General features: G+C 36.5%; 1 protein-coding gene across 5 annotated transcripts in view; it reads left to right on the top strand.

Annotated features, from left to right (window-relative positions):
• Positions 1 to 27993, top strand: part of FER (FER tyrosine kinase) — a 172025-nt gene that overhangs the window by 121508 nt on the left and 22524 nt on the right. For all 5 annotated transcript variants that reach the window (XM_031605034.2, XM_090132110.1, XM_090132113.1 and 2 more), the window contains one exon: positions 10436 to 10559. In XM_031605034.2, coding sequence (XP_031460894.1) covers positions 10436 to 10559 — 124 coding nt within the window. The remainder of the gene's footprint in view (positions 1 to 10435; positions 10560 to 27993) is intronic.

Genomic DNA, 27993 nt, shown 5'->3' with positions numbered 1-27993 from the left:
ACTGTGACTTTGTTTTCCATTCAAGTTTTTTTTTTTTTTCCCTCTGGAAGATAGTTTATTTAACTAAAACCTATTTGATTCAATACCTAACTTGCTACAACCATTTTCTTTCTGCCCTGTGGCTGCCTTTCATGCGAATATGATCTCTTTTTCTTGCTTTCTGTCTATTACTTTATGCTTTCATCTTGCTTTCTGTTAAGCTTCTAGCTTCTTTTTATTTGTCTCAGCTCTTCTGCAAGCAGCCTTGCTGCTTATTCTGCCACCTTCTCTTTCATTAGTAATGTCACACTATGAACCGTCCATGGCTTCCTTCTGTCTTCCAACTTCACCCTCTCCTATCCAGTCCTCTTGCAAAACACCTATGTGCATTTAGACCTCATTTCTTCTTCATCTCTTCTGCTTTTTTATGCATTTTGCTCTCCTATGAGACTCTGCCTTTCTTCTAATTTCTGAATGGTTTCCAGCTGTAAAAATATTAAGAAGGGAGAGGGAACAGTCAGAATTCTTTGCTGTGTTATAGGTAGAGGTCATTAAGGTTTCCTTTTAGCTCAGACCTCCTAATAAAGTGCAATTAATTTGATAAGACCAAAATCCCACTTAACAGGCTTCTTTTCTTGTAGTATTTGAGACTAGTTTTAGATTTTTATCTTTTAAAATATTTTAGATTTTCATTATACAGTTTGGTTCAAGGCTATAGAAAAATAAATGAAAATTTAGTCCATGACCAAGTAGACAAAAGATATAAAGAAATCTCAAATCAACTGAATATAAAGATTCAGTTTTTCTATAGCTGCAGGAAATTCTCTACTATTTATTTTTTTAGTTCTATTTGGTGGCATTCATTCACACTATTTTACTTTTTGTTTTACATAAAATATTTATTAATATATCTTCATTTATAAATAAGCGTTTGTTGTTTTTCTTCTTAAAGAAGAATTGTTGTTCATGTGTATTCTGTTGGAGAGTCTATCTCTGCTTTCTAATCTGCTCTCCCTTTAATGGATATTGACTGTTATTTTTTGAACATAATCCACTTACCAAATGAAAGACTTTCTGGGGGAAGATGATTTTCCTTTTAATTAGTTTTTGAAGTAGGTGACTTTTACCTACACATAGACCTGTATCCTCATCACCACAAAATGTCCAAGTTGCCTTGACAGAATTATTTTGTGTGGCATGAAGGACAACATTTTGTCTGTTGATGCCTTGCTGTAATTTCTGGGTTCCTCTCAACTGGTGATGGAAAGCTAATTTTGGGGATCAGTGGTTACTGCAGCACAGTCATTGGCTTCATACTCCAGTTTAAGACAGTTGCTGGTCATTGTTAGTATTTGCCTCTTTTGTAGTATATTACTACAATAGTACATTACCTTGTTAAATGAAAGCAAAATAGCATGTAAAATGAGTTCAACCCTTTTTGTCCGCTTCATTTTGAGTGCACTTTGTACTAATGAATCATCTGCACTGTATTGTCATAGAATCATAGAATCCTTAGAGTTGGAAGGGACCTATAAAGGTCATCTAGTTCCAGTTCCCTTGCAGTGAACAGCTAGATGACGTTGTCCAGAGACTGATCCAGCCTCACCTTGAAAGTCCTCAGGATCAGGGCTTTCACCACATCTCAGGGCAACCTGTTTTATTGCCTCGCTATCCTCAATTTAAAATTTATTTTCCTTATATCTAATCTAAATCTACAGTCTTTAGGCTTGGAACCATTTCCCCTTGCTCTATCACAACCGACTCTGCTAAAGAGTCTGCCCCCTTCTTTCCTGTAGCTCCCCTTTAGATACTGAAATGCCACTATCAGATGATCTTGGAGCCTTCTCTTCTCCAGTCTGAACAGCCCCAGCTCTCTCAGCCTGTCCTCCTAGGAGAGGCTTTTCATCCCTTGGATCATTTTTGTGGCCCTGCTGTGGACACACTCCAATAGGCCCATGTCTCCAGTACTGAGGACTCCACATCTGGACTCAATACTCCAGGTGAGGTCTCACCACTTGTCAATGATCTCCATCCCGACACTGAGTCACTGACTGTCATTCACAGTCCACCAATGAACATTCTCTTGTTCACTGATGCAGTGACACCATCGTAAAAGGCCATTAGGTTGGTCAGGTGGACGTGACTCAACCTAGTGAAGCTAGATGTGGCTTCACCAGGCTGTGAATCTTCCTAGGAAAGCCAAGCTGATTCTTCCATATCAGCTTCCAGTCTTCCATGTACCTTAACATAGCTTCCAGGACGATTTGCTCTATGATCTTTCCAGGCAGAGAGGTGAGACTAATACATCAGTAGTTCCCCAGAGACATCCTTTTTACCCTTAAAAGTGGGTATGATGTTGCCTTTTTTCCAGTCACAAGGGACTTCACATGATTGCCACGGCTTTTCAAATATCTTTGAGAGTGTCATAAGTCATTTGCATGTTCTGGTGCAAATATTTTCTCCATGTTTACCTCTTTGTTGCTTCTTATCTTGTCCTTGGCTCTCAGTGCAAGTTATTCTTTCAAATCTTGTTCTTTCCTTCCATCTTTTGCTTTCACCTATATATTCATCTCCAGTCAGACTTTGTTTCTATCAGTGTTAACAGTGCTATTACAAAACTTTGCATGAGAGAGACTTTTATTTGGCTTGCTTAACAGGAAAAATGAAGTTTTAACTGGATTTTGCAATACTACTTCACAGGTAGTTGAAAAACTTCTGGTTTACAATTTCTGTTACTTAGTTACAGTGAGAAAAAGTAGGGGGAGAAATTGGAAATACTGCCTTACACACAAATGATCTACTAGTAGAAAAGTGAAATCACAATGTTTTAATGAAAGTTAAAGAATTTTTAAGTGAATGCTAAGCATATTTAAAGACATTTTTAACAGTTTGTCAAACAGCTGTTTAATTAAAAAACTGTTCTTGAATTGCTACCAATGTATGTTTAACATACATTAAAAATCTGTAGTTGTAAGCAGCAGTGCTTATTTGTCTTAGTTGAAAATGCATACGAGCAGCAAAGGAAATGTGCATTTGTTGACTTGAGGCAATCAAAAGACTGATGGTATGAACCCTGAAATTTACAAATACAGGTGCAGATAAAACATTTCAATAATATTAGTATAGCTTATAAAACACTTACGAATATTGAGTCATGGATCTCCTCCTAGTTAAGTGACTACTGAGAGTTACAGACAGAAGCACTTTGTAGTTGTGGGCTGTTTAAAGAAACTGCAGCTTAATAAGGCTATTTAGTAAAGGAAACTCTCCCACATCATTTAATCTTACAAGTAAATAATAATTTCTGCTATGTTACTATATGTATCAATATTGCTATAATTATTGTTTTGAACATTGTTTAATCTATGTTTTTAACCTGGGTGAAATATATACACTATCTGGATATGATATAAACAGCTAAAGTGGAAGATTGCCTGTCATAATGTCAGAAGTTTATTTTACGTATGTTCAGTTATCAGTACTTATTATTACAAAAATACCATCAGTGCCTAGAACAAGTAGGATGGTACCATTTGTAGCACCAGCTAAAGAGAGCACTGAAATGTGAAATGTTCCTAGTTATAAATGCCATTAAAGTCAGAGATTGCTAAAATTAAATAACTTGTAAGCAGATATTATTTTTCTCTTTGCTGTTTCTTGACTTTTGGCTTCTTCTCATAGATCACAGGTTTGTTTTTTTTTTTCTCTTGCAGAACTTCAGCTTGGTTTTGCATGCTCTATTAATTGTACTGTTACATAGTCGTAAAATACTACATAAAGTACAGTATAAAGTTTATGTTATGAAGCATGGCCACTTGTAGGAGATATTGTTATGTAGTATTTTCTCTCTGTTAAGATGTCTGTACATAACAAGAAGTATTTTATATTCTCACATGAAAGACTGCTTTAAAAATCCAATTATTGAAGGGAGCCTTAATATAGTCATATTGCTTTCTGCTTATGTAGTACATATTGTCATTTACTTAATAAATCAATCATATTAGGCAGACTCTCCAGTTCTGTTATTTATTTCCCTATAAGCCCCAAACTGGTAGTTGATTTCTGCTTGGTAGTAATTCTGTAATGGTCTGATTATTCCTTCAGCACTTACAGTGGTTGGAGCAGATCTCATTTCATAGTAGTGTTGTGTGCATTTACTGGAATATCAGCCAGCCACGTAGCATGCAATGGAAATTCTGCATCTAGGAGAAAGCATTGCTGACTATTTTGCTGCCATCTAGTTTTGTTTCAGTTGTTTCATAGTCTAGTTGATTTGTTTATTTCATTTTTATCAGCAGTTATTACTTTAGAGATTATGTTCTGACACTTTGCTACAAATAGTGAATTGGGGGGTTATATTGAAACTTGTTTTCAGAAGGGCATAAAGATACTACATAGCTAGAGCTCTGCACTGAAGAGTGTGTATTGATATCCTCAGCTCTGAAAATACTCATGTGGATGCTTTCCTGCCAAGATAAATAGCTGCAGCAGCCTATAAAGAACAGTCAGTTTTGTAACAATAATGAAGATGATCAGGTTTAACCTAAAACGGCATGTATCCTGTAAGGAATTAATTGTATGTATTGTTGCTATTTTTATTTTGACAATAGGTGAGAGCACTTTCAAATCAGTATTGAACAGAGTATTTAAAAGGCATTTTCATGACCTCTGCTAAAGGAAAGATAACAGAAAACAGAAAAGCTAACATACCTGCTGCCTTTTTTCACTCTTGTGACAGTGAGACAGATCAGGATAATTTCTATTGAGTGTGTTTTGCTGATAGTTATAAAAAATACTATATACAGCTTGAGGTATACTGTGCTATTTTTGCTCAGAACTCTAGAAATTCATGCAATACATGCCGAACACTGAAAATCAAGCACATCCTGATGGTACAAATATACATTAATACCATGGGACATTAAAGGCTCACACTCTGCCAGTTTGACAAATCCTGACACAAGAAATTGAGCAGCTTTCAGTGCTGATCAAGAATGAGCCAATAAAAATAGGTATCTTACTCTGATTGCCTATTAGGAACATTTTATAGTCTTTGTATTTGTATTAGAAACAAATTTATAGTCTTTGTTATTTCTGAATTTTGGAATGGAGATGGTTAACTTTTCTTTTGATGCCCCACTGCCGCTTGTTATTTGAGAGCAGAGCCCTTACCGTTGATTGTGGAGAGCAGCAACTCATTTGTACAGGGAATTTCTGTGTATTTGGAGGAAAACTGATCTTTCAAATAATTATTTTACTTACTTAATTTTTCATATTCAGTTCAGAATTCTCTTTTAACGTTTACATAATTCAGAAGGATTTTTTTTAATGTTTAAATTATGTTTTTACCACCGATTTTTTTTCTTCTGTGACCGTTTTATCTGAAACCTCAGTGAAGATGAGTTTATGTTCTTGTTAGATAAAAGGAGTTTTAATTTAAGTAGCCTCTGTATTCTGTGTGTTAAATGAAGAAAGATAAATTATTTCTTAACAGTATTCTTCTGGAGAGACAAAATTTCATACACAAGTGTCTGGGAGAAAATATTACACAGACGGAACCTCTGTCTGTGGCAGAGTTGCTGCTTTGTCCCGAGTGTTTCATGGAAGCTTGGAGTTGTTTAATAAAGGGAATTCTGAGTTTAAGCTAGATTCTCACCTTAAGAAAGTGAGTTAGAATAGCATATGGCTTGTTAGCTGGATTCATTCAAGCATGGTGAGTTACAAAGCTCATCTATGCTGATGTACTCCTTAGAGTACCTTCTTAGAGGTCCCTCAGCAGGAGGTGAGAGGTTCCAAGGCAGTTAACACTTCAGTGGCCCAGGGTCTGGACTTTATGTGTCCCCGAACTCTCTGTCTCATGTGACCAAAATTCTTACGTCCTCCAGCATATGATTATGCACTTACATGATAGGAAGGCAAAGAAGATTGGAAATACTGCGTGTACTGTAATTTATGTCATGTTTTTGCATGGCTGGACACACAGAGCAGACTGAACTTTGACACTTTTGCTGCACATATACTCTTCTGTCACACAAGAAGTATTTTGAATATTTTTAAAGTATCAGGAATAACTTGCTGAATGTATAATACAGTGAAAAAAACAGAAACAACACTGCAGTTTTCACAATATATCTGGATATATTGTTTTGCCACTTCATCTGAGTTACACATGTCCCTGACTTTTTTGTTTTCTTCTTTCTTTATTCTACTTCATTAATTTTCCTGTAATTGACCGTCAGGAGTAGTAATGGAAGAGTAAGTTGTTATAAGTTTTAGTAGTTCGTATATATTGTTGAGAGGTTAGTGTGCTTCTTGTGGCACAGATATTCCGATATGGAAAAACTGGATGTGTAAAATAACCTATAGATTAAAAATTGCAGATTTACATAAATTGTAAAAAAAGTAATTTGTCTCCCATCTTCTTCACAATGCTCTGTTTTTAAGCTACTAGTGTCTTTAGGGTACCTAATGAGAGAAAATTTGGAGTTGCTATGCAAAATATGGACAGTTGTATTGCTTTTGTTTCTTCTCTAATCAGTGTCTACAGGTAGTCATGACCCTCTGAAAAGCAAAGTAAGAATTTGAAGTCTTAATTTTCGAGTCGCAAGCATTTTGAGCACTCGCAACAGGAATCAGTAAGAAACAAAAAAAAGATTAAAAATCACTACAAATTAAGTAATTACTAATCTTATCTTAAAAGAACACCGAAGACCAGAATCACTAGTAGTTTTCAATGCAGACTTTAGTCGTTTTTCATACTGAATGCTCTGTTAATGCAGAATATATACATATTATCAATTTGATAAATTTGATTGGAGAGTTCTATTCTGTAGGATGGAACTTTTAGAAATGACTTTGTTGCTATTTGGTTCATTACAAGTTGTACTGAGAGTGGAAGAATGCTTCTTTTCCTTGCCACAATGCTATTTCCAAGGCAGAGTTTTATCAATAACTGTTTTGCTTTGAAAAAGAATTCTACTTTTGCTGTAAGGATTTTAACATTACTTCTGTGATTGTACCTACAGTTAATCTGATCTTGTTATAGAACTTTGTATAAATAGACCTTTCTCATTCAGGGCTTGTTTCTTAATTTTTAATAAGACTGTGTGCAAAGGCGTCTTTTGTCTTAGTTTATCAAACTGAGCTTATCTTTCTTTCAGTTCTTTCTGAAGTAAGTTGTTGGAAATCTCAGTATTCAAAATAGGAATATTGATTGATTGAGGATATATATATATATATTTAGAATGTTGTAGCATCATAGAGCAGCTTGGGTTCGAAGGGACCTTGAAGATTCCATTATCTGGTTCCAACCTCCCTGTCCTGTGTAAGAGCATCTCTCAGTAGATGAGGCTACCAAGGGCCTCATCCAGTCTGGTCTTGAGTGACTCTGTGTGCCCTTACATGCTTTTTCTATAAGGTTTCTCGATGTACTCTTCCACAGCTGAGATTGAATTTGTTGAGATTGGAAGAATTTCACATTCATAAAGGCTTACTAATCATACTTTCTAATTAAAAGATGATTCCTATGTATAGAGCAGTAAGTGCACAGTATATAAACACAGTGATTTTTATTAGCTCTGAGTGCAGTATCGCTGGTTTGTATGTGTTCAAGGAGCGAGGGGGGATTGCTTTAAAATGATTTTAACTGTCTCCTATAACCAGAATGTTTCTGTTTATACATGCAATAAATTACACATACTTCAATGGAGTTTTTATCTTCCTTTTCTCTGGCATTATCTATGAGTCAGCTATGAAACTGTCAGTAACCTCTCAGATTAAAAGAAGGATGATTATTGCTCAGTTGAGTTTGCAATATTATTCTGTTCTTTTAAGATTTCATGAGAATTTAAAATTAAATATTCTGAGATAGAACCTGTCAGACTTTGAAGGTGTAATACATGTAACTATCTTCTGGAAGATAAAATGGAAGTCATTTGAAATTGGCTTTAGTTTCAAGGGCATCCAGTCAGGCCTTCATTTCCCATCTGTGGATTATCCAACCTTTGAGTGAAGGACCTTGTAGGCTCCATTGTACCAGCACTGCTGTTGGTGCACTCCGGATGCAATATTTGCCTGCTCGTGTGCCTGCCCAGCGTAAGCTGTGTTTTAAAATAAAAGGTCACTCACCTTTCCTGTCGTCATTGTATGCTGTGTTCTGTCAGTCTAGTTTTAAATGCTTAGATGACCCATAGTTTCAATTACATGGTTTGTGCAAACCTTTTGTTACTCTTACAAATTATTTTAAGCAGACTGTGTTTAGCTGCTACGTACATTCATTCCTTCCTAAAAATTGCCAGAGATCTGTGACTGAAGAAAGAATGTATCAGATAGTATTAATCACGTGTTTATTTGGAATCTGGGTAATAAGAAAACTGAATGCCAACAAGTAGAGGTGTGCCCCAGGGGCCAGTACTGGGCCCAGTTCTGTTTAACATTTTCATTAGTGATCTGCTTTATGGGGCAGAATGCACCCTCAGCAAGTTTGCACGTGACACAAAACTATCCAGCAAAGGGCCACAGAAGTAATTGAGTGCCTGGAGCACCTCTCCTATGGGGAGAATCTGGGAGAGGAGGCTCAGGAATGATCACATCAATGTCTAGAAATACCTTAAGGGAGAGTGTGAAGAGGATGGATTTAGGCTCTTTTCACTGGTGCCCAGGACTATGGACAGTGGACACACACTGGAACAGAGGAGGTTCTTTCTGAATGTCAGGAAGCACTGCTGTGCTCGCAGTTGGTAGAGCACTGGCACAGGTTGTCCAGAGAAGTTGTGGGGTTTCCTCCTTGGAGATCTCCAAAAGCCACCTAGACATGATCCTGGGTACCCTGTCCTGGGTGTTCCTGCTGAGCAGAGGCTGGGCCATGTGAACCATACCAACCACAACCATGCAGTCATTCTGTGATAATATTTTGTGGCTTTCCCATAGTACTACTGTACGTACAGAAAAAGCAAAATGAAAGAAATGTTTTCTGTGTATTATTTTTTCAGAGTTTTCACTAAGAGACAACATGTCAAGCCATCATCTTCAAATCATTGCACTAAAATAAACTTGATCTCTGAAAAAATGAGTAAATGAAGAGTGCTCTAATAGATGGATAAGATACTAATTCACTTTTCTGTTGCTCCGTGATAATATTTAAAGGACCTTAGAGTTATGCTCTGCAACAGCAAACTCTTTTCTTTAACAATCTCTGATTGTATTTCTTAAAATATGAAATATAAATAGAACTGAATTCCAAAGAAAATTCCACATGAGACTTTTAGCTATATAATGTCTTTCTACTTTGCTAAGAAAGGTAGTTTATGAAATTGTATTGCAGTGCAATTACTTGCAAGAGAGAATTGCTATTGTCAGTTTAGTGCATTGAGAAGAGAAACAAAAGGCTAGAGTAAGAGCTGGCTACACATTTTCAAACAAATATTGTGACGTGGAAAGCTTCACAGTGATTTTTAGTCTTTGCCTGGAACAATGAAATATATTTTCAAATAAATTTTTAATATGAATATTCAATCTGAACATGGTGGTGCAGTGTTTGTAGAAATGCCTCCACTGCTTATGTTTGTTCTAAGTCAGGTTTTCAGAAACTTTTGTTTACAAACACAGATTGCCTTTCAGGAATCCTTTCTGCTGGCAGCTTCTCCTCCTGAGACAGGACAGCAACAAATCAGTTACTGCAAAACAATGAACTGTGGAGCCACAGTAATATTTGTTCACTTTTAATTGCTAGCATCAAATAGGTGGTTCACATTGCCTGATGAGTAAAACACTTTGTTACCTCTCCAGTGGCTTCAATGTACTTTGAGAAACACCACCTCAAATCAGTTAAAAAATCATTGGAACATGAGGTAAAATGTCTTTACCATGAATGCAGTCTGGCGCTGCAACAGCCTTCCCAGAAAGGAGGAATGATGCCACATGCTTGTCAGTGTTCAGTAGGCACTTGGATAATGCCCTCAATAACAAGCTTAAACTTTTGGCTAGCCCTGGACTGATCAGGCTACTCAACTGTAAGATCTCTGAAAGCTTCTTCTAGTCATTCTGTTGTTCTACTCTACTTCACTCTAAAATCAGTTGTTTTCTTGTACCCAATAGGAAGTAATCATTTTATTAGCAATTATTTTAAACGTCTACAACAGTCATTCTGTGATTAGAGAACTGTATTTGTCACAAAGCAAAAGTTGTTTTTGTCAGCAATTTTCATGAATGTCTGTATTTAATGTTGCACTGCTAAAGATATTGTTTGTAACAAAACGCAGCTTGTATTCATCATGCAGTGTACAGTTTTCATCCTGGTCATAAATTCTTTCCTTCCTTCTCTTAAGCTAACTTCAGACTGATGGGTTGAGAATTACACTGAATAGCTTCATTCTGTTTGGTCTCTTGACCCTAATGAGAAATAAATATGAATGTCCTATCTGTCATGTCTCATTGTACAACTTTGTCATTTCTCTAGGAGGCGATTTCCTGTCCTTTTTAAGAAAAAAGAAGGATGAGCTGAAAACCAAACAGTTAGTGAAATTTTCATTAGATGCTGCTTCTGGTATGGCGTACCTCGAGTCGAAAAATTGTATACACAGGTAAGAAAAATACTTTTTTTCTCATACTGTAATTTTGGTCATTTGGAATGCTAGATTAAATGTTTATGGTGCTTGATATTAACACAAAGGATCTCTAGAATTTTTGAAAAGCTACACTTTTCCTGAAATTGGGTATTTTGTTCATTTGGGTCAAAATAAATACTACAGTATTTGGTTTAAGTAGCTCATTTGTTTTAGTATAGATTGACAGTGGTTTTCTCTGGTGAGAATTTGCTTTATGGAGAGCATAATTCATACAGTGTCAATTAATTGTGGTAAAAAAAAGATACCTGTGAAGCTTCTATCTTCATTTACAGGTACACACATAGCCAAAACAGAAGTTGAGGTGTATGTGCAGTGTGTTTCAGGAAATTCCACTGATATTTCAGATGATAAAGTAGTATTATCTGGATTTCTTTATATTAAAACAGTAGGAATTGTATAATTGATTACATTCTCCAAAATATGGAAGAGGGTCAGGCTTTATGCTCTCTGGATACACTGTTTCTGGTTTTTTGTTCGTTTCTTTTTCAGTTTGGCTGTGCCCTGGAGCTAATTATTCTCAGTTTCTATCAAAGTGACTATGCAAATGTACATAATTTCCACCTACTTTCTCACAAAATATCACAGTGTAAACAGTGATAGGGCTGGAAGATGACTAACAAATGATGTTAGTCCACTTTTCTGGGATACTGTAAAGAACAAATTGTCATTTTTAATGCTGATATTTTTCATTGTTCTTTGTGTGACATTTGTAGATAAACTCTGCGTTACTGAATATACATCATTAACCCCCATATTTAGTACAGTTCTAATGAATGCTGTTCTTGGAGATCTGAACTGTATTTCTCTCTTTCTTTTTTTATCAAAAATGAAGGTAGATTTATCTTTGTAAACATTCCTCCTGTTCTTCTAATGTGATAGATTTACCAATGCACCTAGTACGAGTTAAACATACAAGTCAGGAAAAAGTGCCTTCTTTTTTAACTTTCAAAATCTTCACAGAGGTTATTTATAATCATAAATATAATTTATGATATACATTTATAATCATAAATAACCTTAAAATATCACAGAAGATTATTGCTGAGAACTACCAATTCCTTTAAAAGCAAAAGTAAAATTTTTAGTAAACCTGTCCTGAAGAAAATTACAGTTTCAAAATGCAACCAAGTAGGCAAATGAGCTCTTCCAGAACGCTGTTAGTTTTATGAAATGCATAAATTAATAAATCTAAATGTGCATTTCCAGTATTACTTTATCATTCTTATTTTCTGGCAGATTCAAAATTTATTCAGTTTTATGTCACTGGGCATATCATATGCCTACTATACTTATGTTCTGAATTTGATACCTAAATATGATGAAAAGCTCTGAATCAGACAGCAAACAACCCAGGCTAGTAATGTTAGTAGTAATAGCTCTGGTTTTCTTCCCTTCCCTTCCCTTCCCTTCCCTTCCCTTCCCTTCCCTTCCCTTCCCTTCCCTTCTCCTGTCTGAGGATTTCGAATGTTTGTCCAACCAGCCTTAATGACTGGTTGGATAGACATACGTCCCTCTGAATGTAGTGCCTCCTATTTATTTCCATGGAAGGTACAACAAAGGAGGCAATAACGCTATCTGATAGAGCACATTCTCAGCTACAAAACATTATTGTTCAACAGAGTTACTACACATTTTGACCAGCAATAAACAAGCATCTGCATTCCACACTTGTAAAAATCTGCACCAGCAGATGTAATTCTGTGTCCCTGTCGCCATTCCCGAGAAGCAGCACTGTGCTCTCATCTGCTGTTTGATCTCCATAAACATTTAGTGATCATCAGTGAATGTCCATAGCTATCATATTTTCTACATGGAGGAATTCACTGAGACACCTTTACTTCATCCGCACTTCCATGTCAGACACCATTTTGTCAGAGTGCCCCTCTACTGCCATCTGTCAGACAGCAACAAAATGTAACAGGGCATTGGTGGGAAAGTTCAACCTCTACTGCTGTACCACCACCATTTGCTCTGGTGTCACCTGGCAACATAATAAAATAGGAGGCATTACTTTTGGAGCAGCCTTTGTGCATTTATCAAGAAATCCCATCTGCTGCAGAAGCACAGAACATCTGTCACTTGCTGGATATTGTGAGCCTATTGCATGTCAGTGAACACAACACTGTATGCAGCAGATATGTTAAATAAGAGTGTTAAAAATACCACCCTGTAGTGCTTTGTCAGCAAGTTCTTAGTATAAGGCTCAGAACTCCTTTGGAGCTTAAGGCCCTCCTTACCTGACCACTGAAGATGCAATTACGTGACAGTGTGATCTCTTCAAGGAACATGGGAGTCTTTGTTCCCTCCTTGTTGGGTCAAGGTAAGACAAATTATTCATAGGTATATTTTATGCTGAGATTAGAATGGAACAACTTAATGTGTAGCAGGAAGAAGATTTAGTATAAAAAGAACATTAGTTGTTTTGAAATAACAGTACGTTTGTTCTCTTTTTATCAAAAACTCCATCAAGTAAAAGCGTTTCTTAGATTAAAAGGAAAAAAGAAAATTAGATACAGACAAAATGGAATGCACAGTGGAATATTTTTTTATTTTGATTAAAAGTCAGAAGGATGTAATTACTGTTACTGAAGAAATACTTTATCACTAGATATATTTGCAGCAAAATGATTTTTTTTTTCATTTCCATGTTATTGATTTTCCACAGCATTCTATTTATTGTCTTAAATATTTGTTCAGAACCTTGCTTATTTTGTTTTCTTTGCAGCCTAGATGAGCATTATTTAGTGCCATGTGCGTTTGACTAGCTGTTAAAGACTTGCAGCTTATTATATGATTTTTAGTGCCACTTTTTAGTTGTAGCTGCACTAGCTATACCTAGCCAGTATATTTTAAATTTAGATCTGTTCTGGCTTTCTGATATTGCTATCCAAGTCACACCTTGGCTTAGTCTTCCAGTAATTGGGCCAGTGCAACAACTAATCTGCCCTTTGATTTTCATTTCTGTGCATGGTGTGGTGTTTCAATGAGTGCAGGTGTAAAGTTTGAATTTGTCAGACTTAGAATTCTTAATGCCTGTGAGGGATTATTTGATCTGCATTTCCATCTCCTCTAGAGTCCAGAAATCACTTGTTCTTTGTTCTCTCTTTGTTCTGTTTAAAAAGCAGAAATGAGTGGGCTTAAATAAATAAAATAATAATAAAAAGGCTGCTGCATGAAAAACTGCTTTTAAAAGAAATAACATTTACAGAGCTATGCAGTTATTTCATCTGCATATGATTAAAATGAGTTTAAAGTATTGTTCCCTGCTTTTCATTTTTACCCATTGCTATTGTTTAGATCCATTTTTTTTCTGTTAATTAGAAACAGAAGATTAGTGGAGATGTGATAACTTCAGTTGTTTTCAATAAGCATTCATGAATGATCTTCTTTAGCAGAACTTGATTTGCATGTGTTGAATGTCCATAATTCATTTATAGTTTCCAGACCTACCCAGGGCAACTGTGTTGCTCAGAGAATTTGAACATCCTTCCCCCTCTACCCCTCTCCCACCAGTATCGTGTTTTAAAGAAAATAACTGAAATTATGGTAGTATTCAGTTGGAAATTTTTTTTAATACAGAGAAAAGCAATTGTGTTTTGTGTTTCCTTTTTATCATTTGGTAGCCAGTACAACTTTTCAAAATTAGAAAATCAGTTTTGTCTAGAAAATATTATTTCTGTGTGCAAAATTGTCTTGTAGCTTTATCTGTGAGTCATACATGCATGATTCTAATTCAAGCTAGCAGAAATATATTTTTTTTTTCAGTTAATTATTTTGTTCAATTGTGGTTTCACTGCTTTACTTGAGAATTAAATTGCTCTTATCCTTCCTGAAGAGCTTTCACAAACAAGGAGTAGTTTGATTTTAAAAGTAACAGTTTAAACAAATTTCAAGATGCAGTATTAGGAGAGAACCATATTAAAAGTTAGAATCCTAAAAGTAGTCAGTTTATGGTTAGTAAATACTTTCACTGAATTTCAGCAGCCTTCATTTATTCATCTGCCAAATGTAGCATAAAGTTGATACCAGCCTCAAATCAGTTATTTTCAATGTGTGAGAAGATGTGAAAAAACAGAATTCAAGGTGTATCCCTTTAGTCAAGCTTTCCTTTCAGTCTGTGCAGCTACTATTTTGGAAATCTGCCATACTTTGAATTAAAGATGTATTCAGTGGTGAGACAATCATGTTGTGTATTCCCATTTCTCCATTTTTATTTATGGTATTTCACCTTTTTTTTTTCCTTAGTGCAAATACAGTATTATTTAATGTTGTTCTCTAGGTACTACAAACTCCTCATTAAGGTAAAAGTGGTTGGCTCAGCTTCATACTATGAAACTCGGGCTCTGTGCATGTTAATTTAGGATTTCTATAGTTCTGATTAAATATGGGCAGTTAATTAAATTATAAATGACTGGGAAAATAACTCTTTTATCTAGTTTACATGCTATTTTTTGTTCTCAGATTTTTTCTTTCCCTTTCATTGTATTAACTATTAATGTAAAGAATCTTGGAAAGAGGCATCAACTCTTTCCCAACCAGGATTTGGAACTATATTGAGTGATTTAATTAGTCTTTCCTGTGAATCTTTTTTTTCTTTCTGTTGCAGTAGCTCAGCTGCACAAAAAAAAGATGAAAAGTGATCTTTTCAGCTTGCTGTTCTGTTTAGTGTATCAGTAGTTAATTTAATTATCTTAGGGATCAAGAGAGTAGTGGTTTAAATTCCAGAGCTGAGCAGGTCTCCTTTCTGAGAGCATGGAAGAATCATAGAGTAATAGAATGGTTTGGGTTGCAAGGGACCTTTTAAGATCATCTAGTTCCAACAACCCCCATGTATAGGCAGGGACACCTCCCTCTAGACCAGGTTGCTCAAAGCCTCATCCAGCCTGGCTTTAAATGCTTCCAGGGAGGGGGCAATTGCAACGCTGTTCTAGTGCCTTACCATTCTCACAGTAAATAATTTCTTCCTAATATTTAGTTTAAATTGTCTTCCAGTTTAAAACCATTTCTCCCTCTCCCATCACTACATGCCCTTCTAATAAGGGCATAATTCCCTCCCCAGCTTTTCTGTTGGTCCCCTTCTGGTACTGGTAGGCTGTTATATGGTGTCCTCAGAGCCTTCTCTTCTCTGGACTGAAGAGCCCCAACTCTCACAGCTTGTCCTCACAGGGGAGGTACTCCAGCCCGCTGATCATCTTTGTGCCCTCCTCAGGACTTGCTCTAACAACTCCATGTCCTTCCTGTGCTGGGGGCTCCAGAACTGGACACAGTAGAAGTATAGAACCACTGAATAGCTCAGGTTGGAAAAGACCTTAAAGATCATCAAGTCCAACTGCAACATAACCATACTACCCTAACTCTTAATGACCTACCGATAAATCATGTCCCTGAGCACCACATGGGTTTTAAACACATTCAGGGATGGTAACTCAACCACTTCCCTGAGGAGGCTATTCTAGTGCTTAACAACCCTTTCTGGAAAGAAGTGTTTCCTAATATCCAATCCAAACCTACTTGGTGCAACTTAATGCCATTTCTCTTTGTCCTATCATCTGTCATCATTGATGAGAGACCAACCCCACTCTCCTGTAAGCACCTTTCAGATATTGAAGAGAGCAATAATGTCTCCCCTCAGTTTCCTCTTCCCCAGACTAAACAGACCCAGTTCCTTCAGTCTCTCCTCATAGAGCATATTCTCCAAGCTCTTCACAAGCCTTGTTGCCCTTCCTTGGACCTGCTCCAGCACCTCAATGTCCTTTCTGCACTGAGGTGCCCAACACTGAATACAGTACTCGAGGTGAGGCCAGTACTGAGTACACGGGCAGTATGACTTCCCTAGTCCAGCTGACCACACCATTCCTGATACAAACCAGGATGCCATTGGCCTTGGCTACCTGGGCACACTGCTGGCTCATATTCAGCTGACTGTCCATCAGTCCACCAAGGTCCCTTTCTGTCAACCAGCTTCCCAGCCACTCCTCCCCAAGCCTGTAGGGTTGTCTGGGGTTGTTTTGACCAAAATGCAGGACCTGACACTTGGACCTATTGAAACTCATTCAGTTAACTTTGGCCCATTGATCTAGTCTATCCAGGTCCCTCTGTAGTGCCTTTCTCTCCTCTGACAGATCCCTCCCAACTTGGTGCTGTCTGCAAACTTACTGAGGGTGTACTCAGTCCTCTCAAAAGCAGAGTAGAGAAGCGGAAAGACCTCCCTCAAAGTGTTGATGCTTTTCTTGATGCAGCCCAGGATATGGTTGGCCTTGTGGGCTGCAAGCACACACTGCAGGCTCATGTTGAATCTTTCATTATTTGACACTCCCAAGTCCTTCTCCCCAGAGCTTCTCTCACGCCATTCTCCAGTCATCCTGTATCTTGCTTGGGATTGCCCCAACCCAGATGCAGGACCTTGCACTTGACCTTGTTGAGTTTCATGAGGTTAGCATGGGCCACCTCTCAAGCCTGTCCAGGTCCCTCTGGATGACGTCCCTTCCCTCTAGTGAGTCAACTGTACTTTTCAGCTTTTTATTGTTTCCAAACTTTTTTAGGGTGCACTCAATACCACTGTTCATGTTGCATACAAAGGTGTTAAAAAACACTGATCCCAACGCTGATCCCTGAGGTATCCCACTCATCACCTTTCTCCACTTGGACATTGAGCTTTTGACCACAAATCTCTGAGTGTGAGCATCCAGCCAATTCCTTATCCAGGGAGTGGTCCATCCATCAAATCCATTTTTTTCCAATTTGGTGACCAGGATATCATGCAAGATAGTGTCAAATGCTTTGAACAAGTCCAGGTAGATTATGTCTCTTCCTTTATCCACTGACACTGTAACTCCATCATCAAAAACCACCAAGCTTGTCAGGCAAGACTTGCCCTTCGTGAAGCCGTACTACCAATCACCTTGTCTTTATCTTCTGTGTGTCTAAGTCGGGCCTTCAGGAGGATCAACTCCATGATCTTGCCAGGCACAGAGGTGAGACTGACTGGCCTGTAGTTCCCTGGATCTTGTTTTTTTCCCTTCTTGAAAAAGGGGGTTATGTTTTCCCTTTTCTGATCAGTGGGAACTTCATCAGGCTGCCATGACCTTCCAAATATGGTGGATAGCAGCTTGGCAGCTTCATCTGCCAGTTCCATCAGAACCTGCTTACTTGATTTCTGTATCTACATCCTGTGAAAGACAGCAGCTAAATACATGTCACTGCCTCCTTTTGGCAATTCTGTGCTCAGTAGAACAGCTTTTTTCATTTTGAAATATCTCGTTCTCCATGAGCATGTTTTCTTGTATACTGCATTCCTTCTATAGCACTAACAGATTAGAAGTTGGTATTGCAGTACATTTGTTGTAATTTCTGTGCTGGTGATGTCTTAGGAAGAAAGACAATGTTTCTGTGGAATGGATTTGCCTTTCTATCATCTAGATAGGCTCATAAAGGTTTATTGTGGAAGCAGTAATTTCTTACAAGATGATGTCCACTTCAATAATTCATGAATTTCCCTGAGGAAGTATTAAAGGCTTCATAAAGGAAAATATTAGTCAAATAAATATTATATCTGTGACCTTATTTATATTTTATCCTTGGGAGGGCTATCACACAAACTTTAGTTACTGATCTTCAGAACACTTATTAGTCTTGTGTCTGTGTCTGCTTCTATATACACTAATTGTCATTATTAATTAGATTTTTATGATTCATTCAGAACAGCATGTATAAAATTAAGTGATGGCGCAAAAATGTAGTTTCTATACCTTTCATATTTGATTATTTATTTCTTTATTACTGTATCAGAAATGTCTATACTGTTAATGGCTAATTATAGTTGATTGTGCTTCAACAAGTAAGTCTTTCAGGGATGTATTATCAATGTTACGGTTGAGACAGCACATCATTGAATAACTATGACTTTAAATGTTATTTATATGATGTCTCTGTCTCGTATAAAGTTGTATTTTTTTACAGTATGGGTATTAGAAGTCGTATTTATTCTATTTAAAGCTATAATCCCAAATGTGAGCATTGATAAAAAGCTTAAAGTGTGTCTTGGCTATTTAATAAAGGTATGTTGTTATTGTTGGGAAAAAAAGAAACTTCATTCTGCCATACTGTAAAACACTTTTGTCAATTTTTTTATTTCTTCCTTTGCATGTGTTTTATGAAACCTTCCATTTTGCCTCTTGTCTAGTGAGCTTTATTTCACTAAATCCTGTGAGTTTATCAAATTATACTGTGCAGTTACAACACTATGGATTTTGCACAGGTTATTATTTTTTATTTTGTTTATTAGTCATAATGTAAGTACCATAGGAAGTGGAAGAACCGTTACAAATGCATGGTGTTTATGTGGATAGACGATCCAGACTTGCAGCAGGTATTCAGGAAGACTGAATAACTTTCTCTCCTGCGTGTTTTGCTAATAACTGATGATTTATCTGCCCTTTCTGAACAGAGTAGGTTTAAAAGACAGCTCTTTGGAGTCCTAGTTGTTGCTAAGCAAATCAAGGAGGTGTTGATTATTGCCTAAACAGTGGCACTGTTCTGTAGCCACAACCCTTGACGCTACTCCTCATGCAGGGAGTGGATGCTGCAATGCTGTACAGGCAGCAGTGAATATGGACTCTGCTAGTGCTGTACCAAGATCTTTGGAGTCTTCAGCCTGTCTCTGTTCTCCAAGGGTATGGTACCGTTGAGGTACTTCTGTTTGTGCAGAGTAGCTTTATTTATAATCAACCTATTTCCTTTAATAGTGTTGTGAAAGTAATATGAGGAACATTTAATTTCATATTTGCTATTGGAAGCATTTTAAACTTTGGCAACACAGTCCTGCATTATAATCTGTGTCTAAGCAAAAGCAGGAATGACATCTTAATATATCATCTTGAAGTTCTCATACTACTTGGTGACATGAATCTGCAAAACAGAGTAAGTCTCATATGAATCTGGAAAATATAAAATTCAGGAAGGCAATCTTTTTCATATTTTAACTTTAAATTTCAGTTTTATAAATATATGAAGTCTAACTAGTTAGAATGCAGAATTGTTAGCTTAAATTATTTATTTGCAATATGTTTACTTTTTATATGTCATTCTGCACTGCATGCTTCCACCCTTTTTCATGGACTCTTCTCACAGAGTGTTGCAGCAGAAAATTCAGGTGTTTCTTGTGGAACTTTGGAGTTTGCATCATTATGCTTTAGAAAAAAAAAATGACAGGAAGTTCTTTCTAGGTAGAAATGAAGACTAATTATTTCATTTCAGAAACTTTAATTTCTTTATTTAAAGTTTAAATTGGTGTCTTTGTTAGAGATTATTCAATTGTAGTGGGACATTGGTTCATATTTTTTAGCCTACAAAAGAGATTTTTGCAGATTGACCTGTTCTTGACCACAAAAGGATCTTTATTTCACAGAACAGGTACTACTTTCATCAGCATTGCCTTTTGTACATTCCATGTCATTGAGGACCTTTATAAAAATACTTACAGTACTGTAGTAATCTGAAAGTGAGTATTCAGAAACTCAATTCCTCTGGCTGTATCTAGAATTAATAGATTGAAACATTCCTTTCTTAGAATTGTTTTCATGACTAACATAAATAATTATACATTCAAATAGATATGCCGATTTAAAAAAAAAAAAAAAGGAAAAAAAAAAAGAATGGGCATAAGGCCACATGCATCTACATGATTTCTTATGGCAAGCTTTCATTGAAAGGCTTTAGACTCTTGTTCTCTTGATCTGATGACTGTCTGCTACACTGTGCTTATCTAGGTTTCTGATCCATATCCCTAGGCTGTTGATTAATTCTTAATAGTTTTTGCTTAGCACTGTCATTTTGTCTTCAAAACGTTGTCAGAAATGCCAATCTCAGGTATTGCTCTTATGACTCAGAAGACTGAGTCATCAAGAAAGCAAGTTCAAGTTAACAGCATTTCAGAGTTCTAACAGCTCTAACAGTTTGGAACTCCTCAGTCCTTCCTTTTGCTCTTCTTGAGGCAGCACATTCAGATAATCAGAGGTAGCATTGTCTTTTTTTAACAAGAGGTAGGGAAGTGAGAGTTGTAATCTCATCTTTCAGAATTTTGTCTTCCCAAACATTAAACAGCAATCCTTGAAGTTGTGTTCTAACAGTGACTGGACTCTTGGATCACTATCACTTGATTCCACACTTTGATAGTCCATAGCTTTCTTGATTCCATAGTTTGTAACACTGTCAAGTGCTTTTCACCCAGTTCTCTCCATTAACAAGGCAGGACCAAGAATCAAGTAACTTCCCTGGATATGACTCACATTTTTGTTTGTTTGTTTGCAGCTTTCAAAGTATCTAATCTTAGTTCATTTCTTACAATTGGATGCTATGAATATCTATCACCCAGCTACTTGATATCTATGGGATTTCCACTTCAGATTCTAGTCATGCGTCCATTGAGGAGTTTATTAGGGCTTGTAGAATTTGCTGTGTTTGGAAATATCACTCTTTACTCTTCATCAGACAAGGAATCTTTGAGTTTTCCACCAGGTTCTGTGTCGTGTAGAATACCACTGGGAAACACTTGTATTCTCAGTGTATATACAGACAAATACTTAAGGCTACATTATTTCTGAGTTCTCTGTTGAGTTGCAGACACAATCAAGACAAATTCTGGTACTCTTCAGAGCACTGTCCAATCTTGGGAGTCTTTGGTTGAAGCCTATATGAAGGAAAAAAGCATTGTTCTTTTATTGCTGCATGGACTGTCTGTTCAGCGCACAGCAAGGCTCAACATTGGATACTGTAGGATTAAAAAAAATCTGTATAGAGCATGAAGATTTGTGTCAAAAATACATCTGAAAGTGTGGCTCCATTTTTATACTAACATAGTTGATTCTTGATTTCCAAACTTTTCTATACAAACAATAATCATGAGCTTGGAATATGGAAGTGTCCTGAAGTACTGTATTGCAGCATCAGATATAGTCCTGGGCAGAGTTTGAAAACTCAAAAACCATTACCAGATTATCAAATTCTAAATATGCTGTAATGTATCTGGATTTGACCTATGATGAAGAAATGCTTCTGAAAAAAGAGGTGAGCTTCCTTCTACTCTATTTCCCTAAACTATTGAATCTTGGCATAGCTGAATGACAAAAGATTTCAAAAGGGAGAATAATACATTTTTTCTGTGCAGACCATGTATTTGTTATAGAGATTGATACTGCTTTTCATTGTATGCTTTATTTGAAATTCACCCCAACCTCCAATAAAAGCAAATTAGTTATGTCCTGCATCTCCGATTCAGCTTTTCGTAGCTGCAGAAATAGCTCTGAAGGTTTCTGATTAGAATAACAGATGCATGGATTTGGATGATCGGTGTGCGATATAGAAATGTCAGCCTGCATTTTTGTTGACTCTAAAACTTAATATATCATGCTATCTCAGTAAGGCCATGCTATGTTACATATACATTCCTGAATTATGTTTGTCACAAATTCCTGATACCAGAGAATTTTGTGCAGAAAATGCATATTTGAATGGTGGCTTTTTGGTGTTGTGGTGTTTGGTTTAAATAAGCAGTAGAGTACACAGGTGAACATATTAACTTGTGAGCTAACTTTGGCTGGTCACCAAGTGCTCACAAGGACGGGGGGAACAATCTTGTGTGATTCAATAAGGGTAGGCTTAGCAATTACCAACATGGGCAAAACAGACTTAACTTTAGGAATAATAATTTATTGCCAATTAGTAACAAAGTAGTATAGTGAGAAGCAAAATAAAACTTAAAACACTTTCCCTCCTCTTTTCTTCCTAGGCTCACTTTCAGTCCCCGCCTTCCCCATTGGAAATGAGGCTGTGCTCAGTCCCTTACAGCTTCCCTCTGCTGTTCTTTCCTCCTCACACTCATCCCCTTTTCCATTGTGAGCCCTTCACATGGGTTGCAGTCCTCCACAGGCTGCACAAGCCCGAGTTATACAAGAACTTCTCCAACATGGGTCATTTCAGTTGCCTGCAGACCTTCAGTAACAGGTTACTCCACTGTTTGCCACCTACCATCTTCAGTTCCCACCACAGGCTGCTCCCTCCAGGCTGCAGCTCCAGCCCAAGGCTGCTCCTGTGGGGGTGTCCATGGGCTGTGCCTCCTCCAGGTGTCATCCACTGCTGAACTGTGGACACCTCTGTGGCTGCATGGGGAGATCTGCTCCACACAGTGCCCACAGGCTGCTCCCCTGTGGGCCTCTTCTGGAACCCTTCCTGCCCTCCTTCTGCACTGACCTGGCCGCTTCTTTCCCATTTCTCACTCCTATCTCCCAGATGCTGTTGTGCAGCAGTTTTGCCTCTCTCAAATTGGCTCTCTCAGAGCGCAGTCAGCATCACCCATGGCTCAGCTCTGGCAGTGGCAGATCTGACATGGGGCACTGCTGAGCTCTGCTCATAGAGGCCACACCTTCAGCCCCCCAGTACCAAGACCTTGTCATGTAAGCCAAAGGATTATGTAATGATTAACACATTAATCATGTAACTTGAGTGCTATTGTCTTCTTCTTCTTTTGTTTTTCTTTTTTATTATTTTTATTATTTTTTTAATTCATGCCACATTGCTTTCTTCAGCTGCTGTTAGGGCAGATTTTGTTTGCTGTTAGTAATTTCTAGCACAAATTATCATTGCCATTTGCTAATTTTCTCATCAAATATCTCATTACTGTGGCATCTATTAATAGAAGTGCAAAACAAAGTTGTTGTTTAACTATGCTTGTTCTGAGGCTAACAATAATAATAAAAAATTACCAGAGGCTGGTTTTGTATAAGACATAATAAATTCTTCTGTTACTCAGTTTGTAATGGCAGATTGGAATTTCTTCATAGAAAATAAACAAACAGAAATTTATTTTTTCTTTCTGTGGAGGGCTTTTCTTTTCAAAAGAGTTATAACATTTCATCTCTATTATTTGAAATCTCCTTTCAGTTTCATTTTATTTCTCATTATTATGCAGCCTGTCAGCTGAACGGCATCCTGGATATTTCAGTCTGATAGTCCTTCATATTCATGTTTAAAATACCTGTTAAAGATCTTGATGGAGTTGATATTTTCATTCTGTGATAAACTTTCCCTATTAATGATTATGCTTGAATATCATCTTTGCAGTATTCTCTGCAAAATGGGGAATATATCCTTTGAGATTTCAGTATGTCATTTTTCGGAGGGTGCTGATTAGAAATATCACAAAGAGAGAAATTGTTTGGGCATATTATTGCCAAAGATTACATAAATTATATAAGTTACCTAAATTTTACTTTGTCTAAATTACGTAAGCTAAAGATAGTGAAATTGTTTAGCATGTTATTTTCTGCTAATTGTTTAGCAGAACTACTGTTTAGACTTATTTATTTTTAAAAATAATATTCAGATTGACAATTAAGTATTGTAATAAAAATACATATGACGGAATTCACCAATAATTAATATAATATAGGGAAAACAAAAGGTGAATTATTTTTCACGATAGCTAGAAACAGCTTATATATAGCATATATATAGCAGTACACTTCTGCTTTTTGTCTCGGTACATCTCATTCCTCAGCAGCTAGAGTTTAAGTTTTCCATTAGAATGTAACTCTTTTCTAACAGCGTTACTGTCTGCATTGTATTTTTAAGGAAACGTGAGTGTATACGCAACCTACACATAACTTAAAATCTTAATTTAACACTTAGGAATTTGTTTCTTCTGAAAGAAACTAACATGGAGGCCTACAGGGATGAAATCCTGCAGTTGGGGATGAGACCAGAACAAGGTTCCTCTTCAAACTGCCTCTGGCAGTCCATCCCAGCTATTAATTGCCACAGCATTCCTCAGGTTTTAGAGATAGCATGACCGTTTTTGTTTCTTGACTTCTTGGCTCTGCCTTTTCACTTAAAGAAATGGAAATGACGCTGAAATTATATCAGACAGAAGTTACTGTGTAATTCTTAACTGGGTGTGTTCACTCTTTCTGATCTGACTGCAGTGAAATGAATGAACATCCAGAGTAATCAAAAGCATCCATGTTTATCATTAAGTTCATGTACTGACTCACATGTTGATAGTTTGAGGGTGGGGAAAAAACATAGTGCTTATGATATGTGTGCAATACACAACTTAAGTTGCTATCAGCTACAATATCTAGGCATTTCTACTTCATATCCTTTTAGTTCCATAGTTCCTTGACATGGAAGTCAAGGATAAGAGATGTAGTCTTATCTTCCTTTGCTCTAAACAAAGAAATTTTAGCCTCTGTGCTTACTACTGAGCTTTAAAGAGATAGATATTGCAGTACCAGATGTATTTCCTCCATGTTTTGCTAGCTGATGCAGTCTAGTTTCATGGAGAAAAGAAAGGGAATATCTGCAAGTAACTTTGAAATTTTCTAATGTCTTCCATAGACGAAAATGTACCCTTATTTTGAGCAATTTAAACATTTACATATGGTTTCAAGAATAGCTCTGTTACCTACTTTCTTGTTCAGTATACTCCTATTTTTCAAACATTATTTTTTTAGAATCGATTTAAAAATGAAGCTTGGAGAGTATTTTAACTTTAATAATAATACTTAAGAGGAAACGGTAACGTGTGAATCTGAATATCTCAAGATATCGTGGGAAATCAGTATTCAACAAAGGGTCCTAACCTCCCACTGAAATTGAATAATAAATGAAAGGCTTAGATTTTTTACATCTGTGAATTAGAATTAGCCCTGTCTGTTAATACTGGCTGTCTGGTTATTTAAAATAAAATACTGGTTTGCTTGCCATCTTTGTGGCTAAGAGTTTTACTACTAAATCGTACTGAAAAATTAACAGAGCGAAGGTTATTTACAAAAGATACTGCAAGGCCAGTGTTGTATGTTTACCAAAGAACACTAAATATAGTTTTGAAGTTAACAGAAAAATTAGCATCAAACTCAACTATAAACAATGTCAACAACTTTTTTTTGTATACTTCAATATAGATTATTCAAAAAGTTGTAATCAGCATGAAGCTGCAGTGGTAATTCTTCTCTATTTACTTTATTTTGGAGTTCAAATATTTGTATTATAACTACTGAGAAAATTGAGGCACCCTCTGGTCCAAAACCATCAGATACTAAATATAACCTGGAGATGCAAGCCATATTTATGACTCAGTATACCACTGATGGTGTTTTTACTGATTGTTTTAAAACAATTTTTTTTAGTATTTGTTCCAGAACAAAAATGTACTGCAGATTATAGTATTTGCAGTGCGTAAATGATGTGTTAGGGCTGGATGATGAACAACCAATTAGATCATAGAACAGGACAAAAGCAGAAATAGATGGCTTAGGAAGAGGAGAAGAACGTGTTGCCAGTCAGCTCGGAAATGAGATAAGGATTCTTCTTTGATCATGCATCATTGACCAGAAGGTAAGTTTGTGTAGCAAAGCCAAAGCATGGTATAATATACACCGTGCTGGTTTTTATTTGTTTGTGTGTTTTTTTTTCTTAGAACAGAAAATTCTAGTTAGTATTTCTAGAAGACAAAATATGTGTTACATTAATACATTATGTATTGGTTTCTCATTCTGATTCTTGACAGTACAAAAATAAGTGTGCCTCAGTTCTCTCAGACAGGAAGATACTTCAGATCTAATCAAAACCTCATAGGCTATTTGTCAGCGGTAATAAAAAAATAAATGATGGCTTTTTTGAGGGAAATATTCCCATTTTCTACTTTTTAAGTAGAGATATGCGTACAAGCTTACAGCTGTTTCATCAATTAAAATAAAAGTTTAGCTGCTCGTTCTTCTGTTAGTGCCAATAATTATATACCTCTCTGTAGTGTAGTTGTACACTGCACTTTAGAAAGTTTTTCTGGACTTCCTCAGAGCTTCACATTGCTACAGTTTTATCACTGAATTATTAGATTCACTGTAGACATGTATCTGCCTGTATAATGAAAAATAGATGGAGGAAGAATGTGAGATGAATTTTAGTGTGCTTTCTTGAAAAAAAAAGCTAAGTTTATGCAACTGAAAAACAGTGTTTTAGAAAGGATAATATTCTGCAAGATTCTTAAATGGTGTGTAATTCTGCATATCAAATTACTAAGAAAATTCTGTCCAAATTACTGTTGGTCTTTTTAGAATCAAGGTATTTTTCTTATAAAACTGGGAGAAACTTAGGTGAGTTTATGCATGTTCAACTCAATTCAAAGGAAGATTCATTTCCACAAGGTATTTCTCATAAAAAGATTCTGAGCAAATTTAATGTATCTTAAATCACAGTTGCTAAGAATGAGTAAAGTAGAACAGACAGTGAACTAAGTGCATGACATGTTTTCTTTCCTTTTGCCCTTTGTTGTTTTCAGCCTCTTTCTATGCTGTTTGGTAGAATTGTAGTGTGAGGATACATTTTATGAAACTTTTTTATATTACTCTGAGTATTGATTGAAATTGGGTCTTACTGTTTGTCAAGGGATATTTCAAAATCCCTTATGCAAGGCAGTAGGCACTGAAGAAAGCTTTATTGGCATGTTAGCTGATTTGGAAGATTGAGAGAGATCATCAAGGTATATGGAGCTGTAAGAACTGTTGAATCAATGCTACAGTATTTTGTTGTTCACAGATAGAAGCTGAGTCACTCAAGCCTGATAGAAGAAGTTTCTGGCAAAGCTGGATGTCAGATAATTCATCAAGTCTCATGGGTTCTGAGAAATATAAATAGATCAGTGAAATAAGGGCCAAGTCCTAGCTTTGACAAACTACATATGAGAATTATGATGGCAGAATAAGTGAAAATCCTTGATTAGAAAGGCTTTCTGCTTTTGGATTAATTTCTGGGCAGAATTTTTCAGATCAGTGTGATGAGTAAGCTTATAAATGCTTATAAAAGTAGTTTTTAACCTTGCTGGCTGTGAGCATCACTTCTTAATATTTAGCTAGTTATAAACAGCTCCAAAATGAACAAATTGGTTGTCCTGTACATTTGGTATCATAGACTTTCCTGACCTCTCTTTCACTGCCATGAAGCCACCATTTCTTCCCATTATTGCTTATACAGTCTTTTCCTGCATGCCATTATTCAGACTAGTTTTTTCTTCTCCAAAGGGCACAGGTGGAATCCTGAACCTACTCCATTTTAATTTTTATTTACAGGGACCACCTCTGCCTCCCTTTCAAATTTAGTGTGATCCTTATTAGAGTTAACATAACTGCTGACATGAAAATTAGCCTTAAATAGAAGCTTAGTATCATTCTAACTTGATACGGTCAGGGATTATCATGTTCCTGAGCAGAAATTCTGAGTACTGTGAACGTGGATGGCAAAACTGAGATGACAGAATTTCTTATGCTGCTGTTGTCTTATTTCAGCTGAAGTCAAGTGTGTAATAGTATTACTCTGGTAACAGACATTTATTTATCCT

The sequence above is a fragment of the Phasianus colchicus genome, chromosome Z (genome assembly GCF_987193195.1).
Source record: "Phasianus colchicus chromosome Z, bPhaCol1.hap1.1, whole genome shotgun sequence".
NCBI lineage: Eukaryota > Metazoa > Chordata > Aves > Galliformes > Phasianidae > Phasianus > Phasianus colchicus.
The sequence above is the reverse complement of the archived record's forward strand: the minus strand, read 5'-3'. Positions and strand labels throughout refer to the sequence as shown.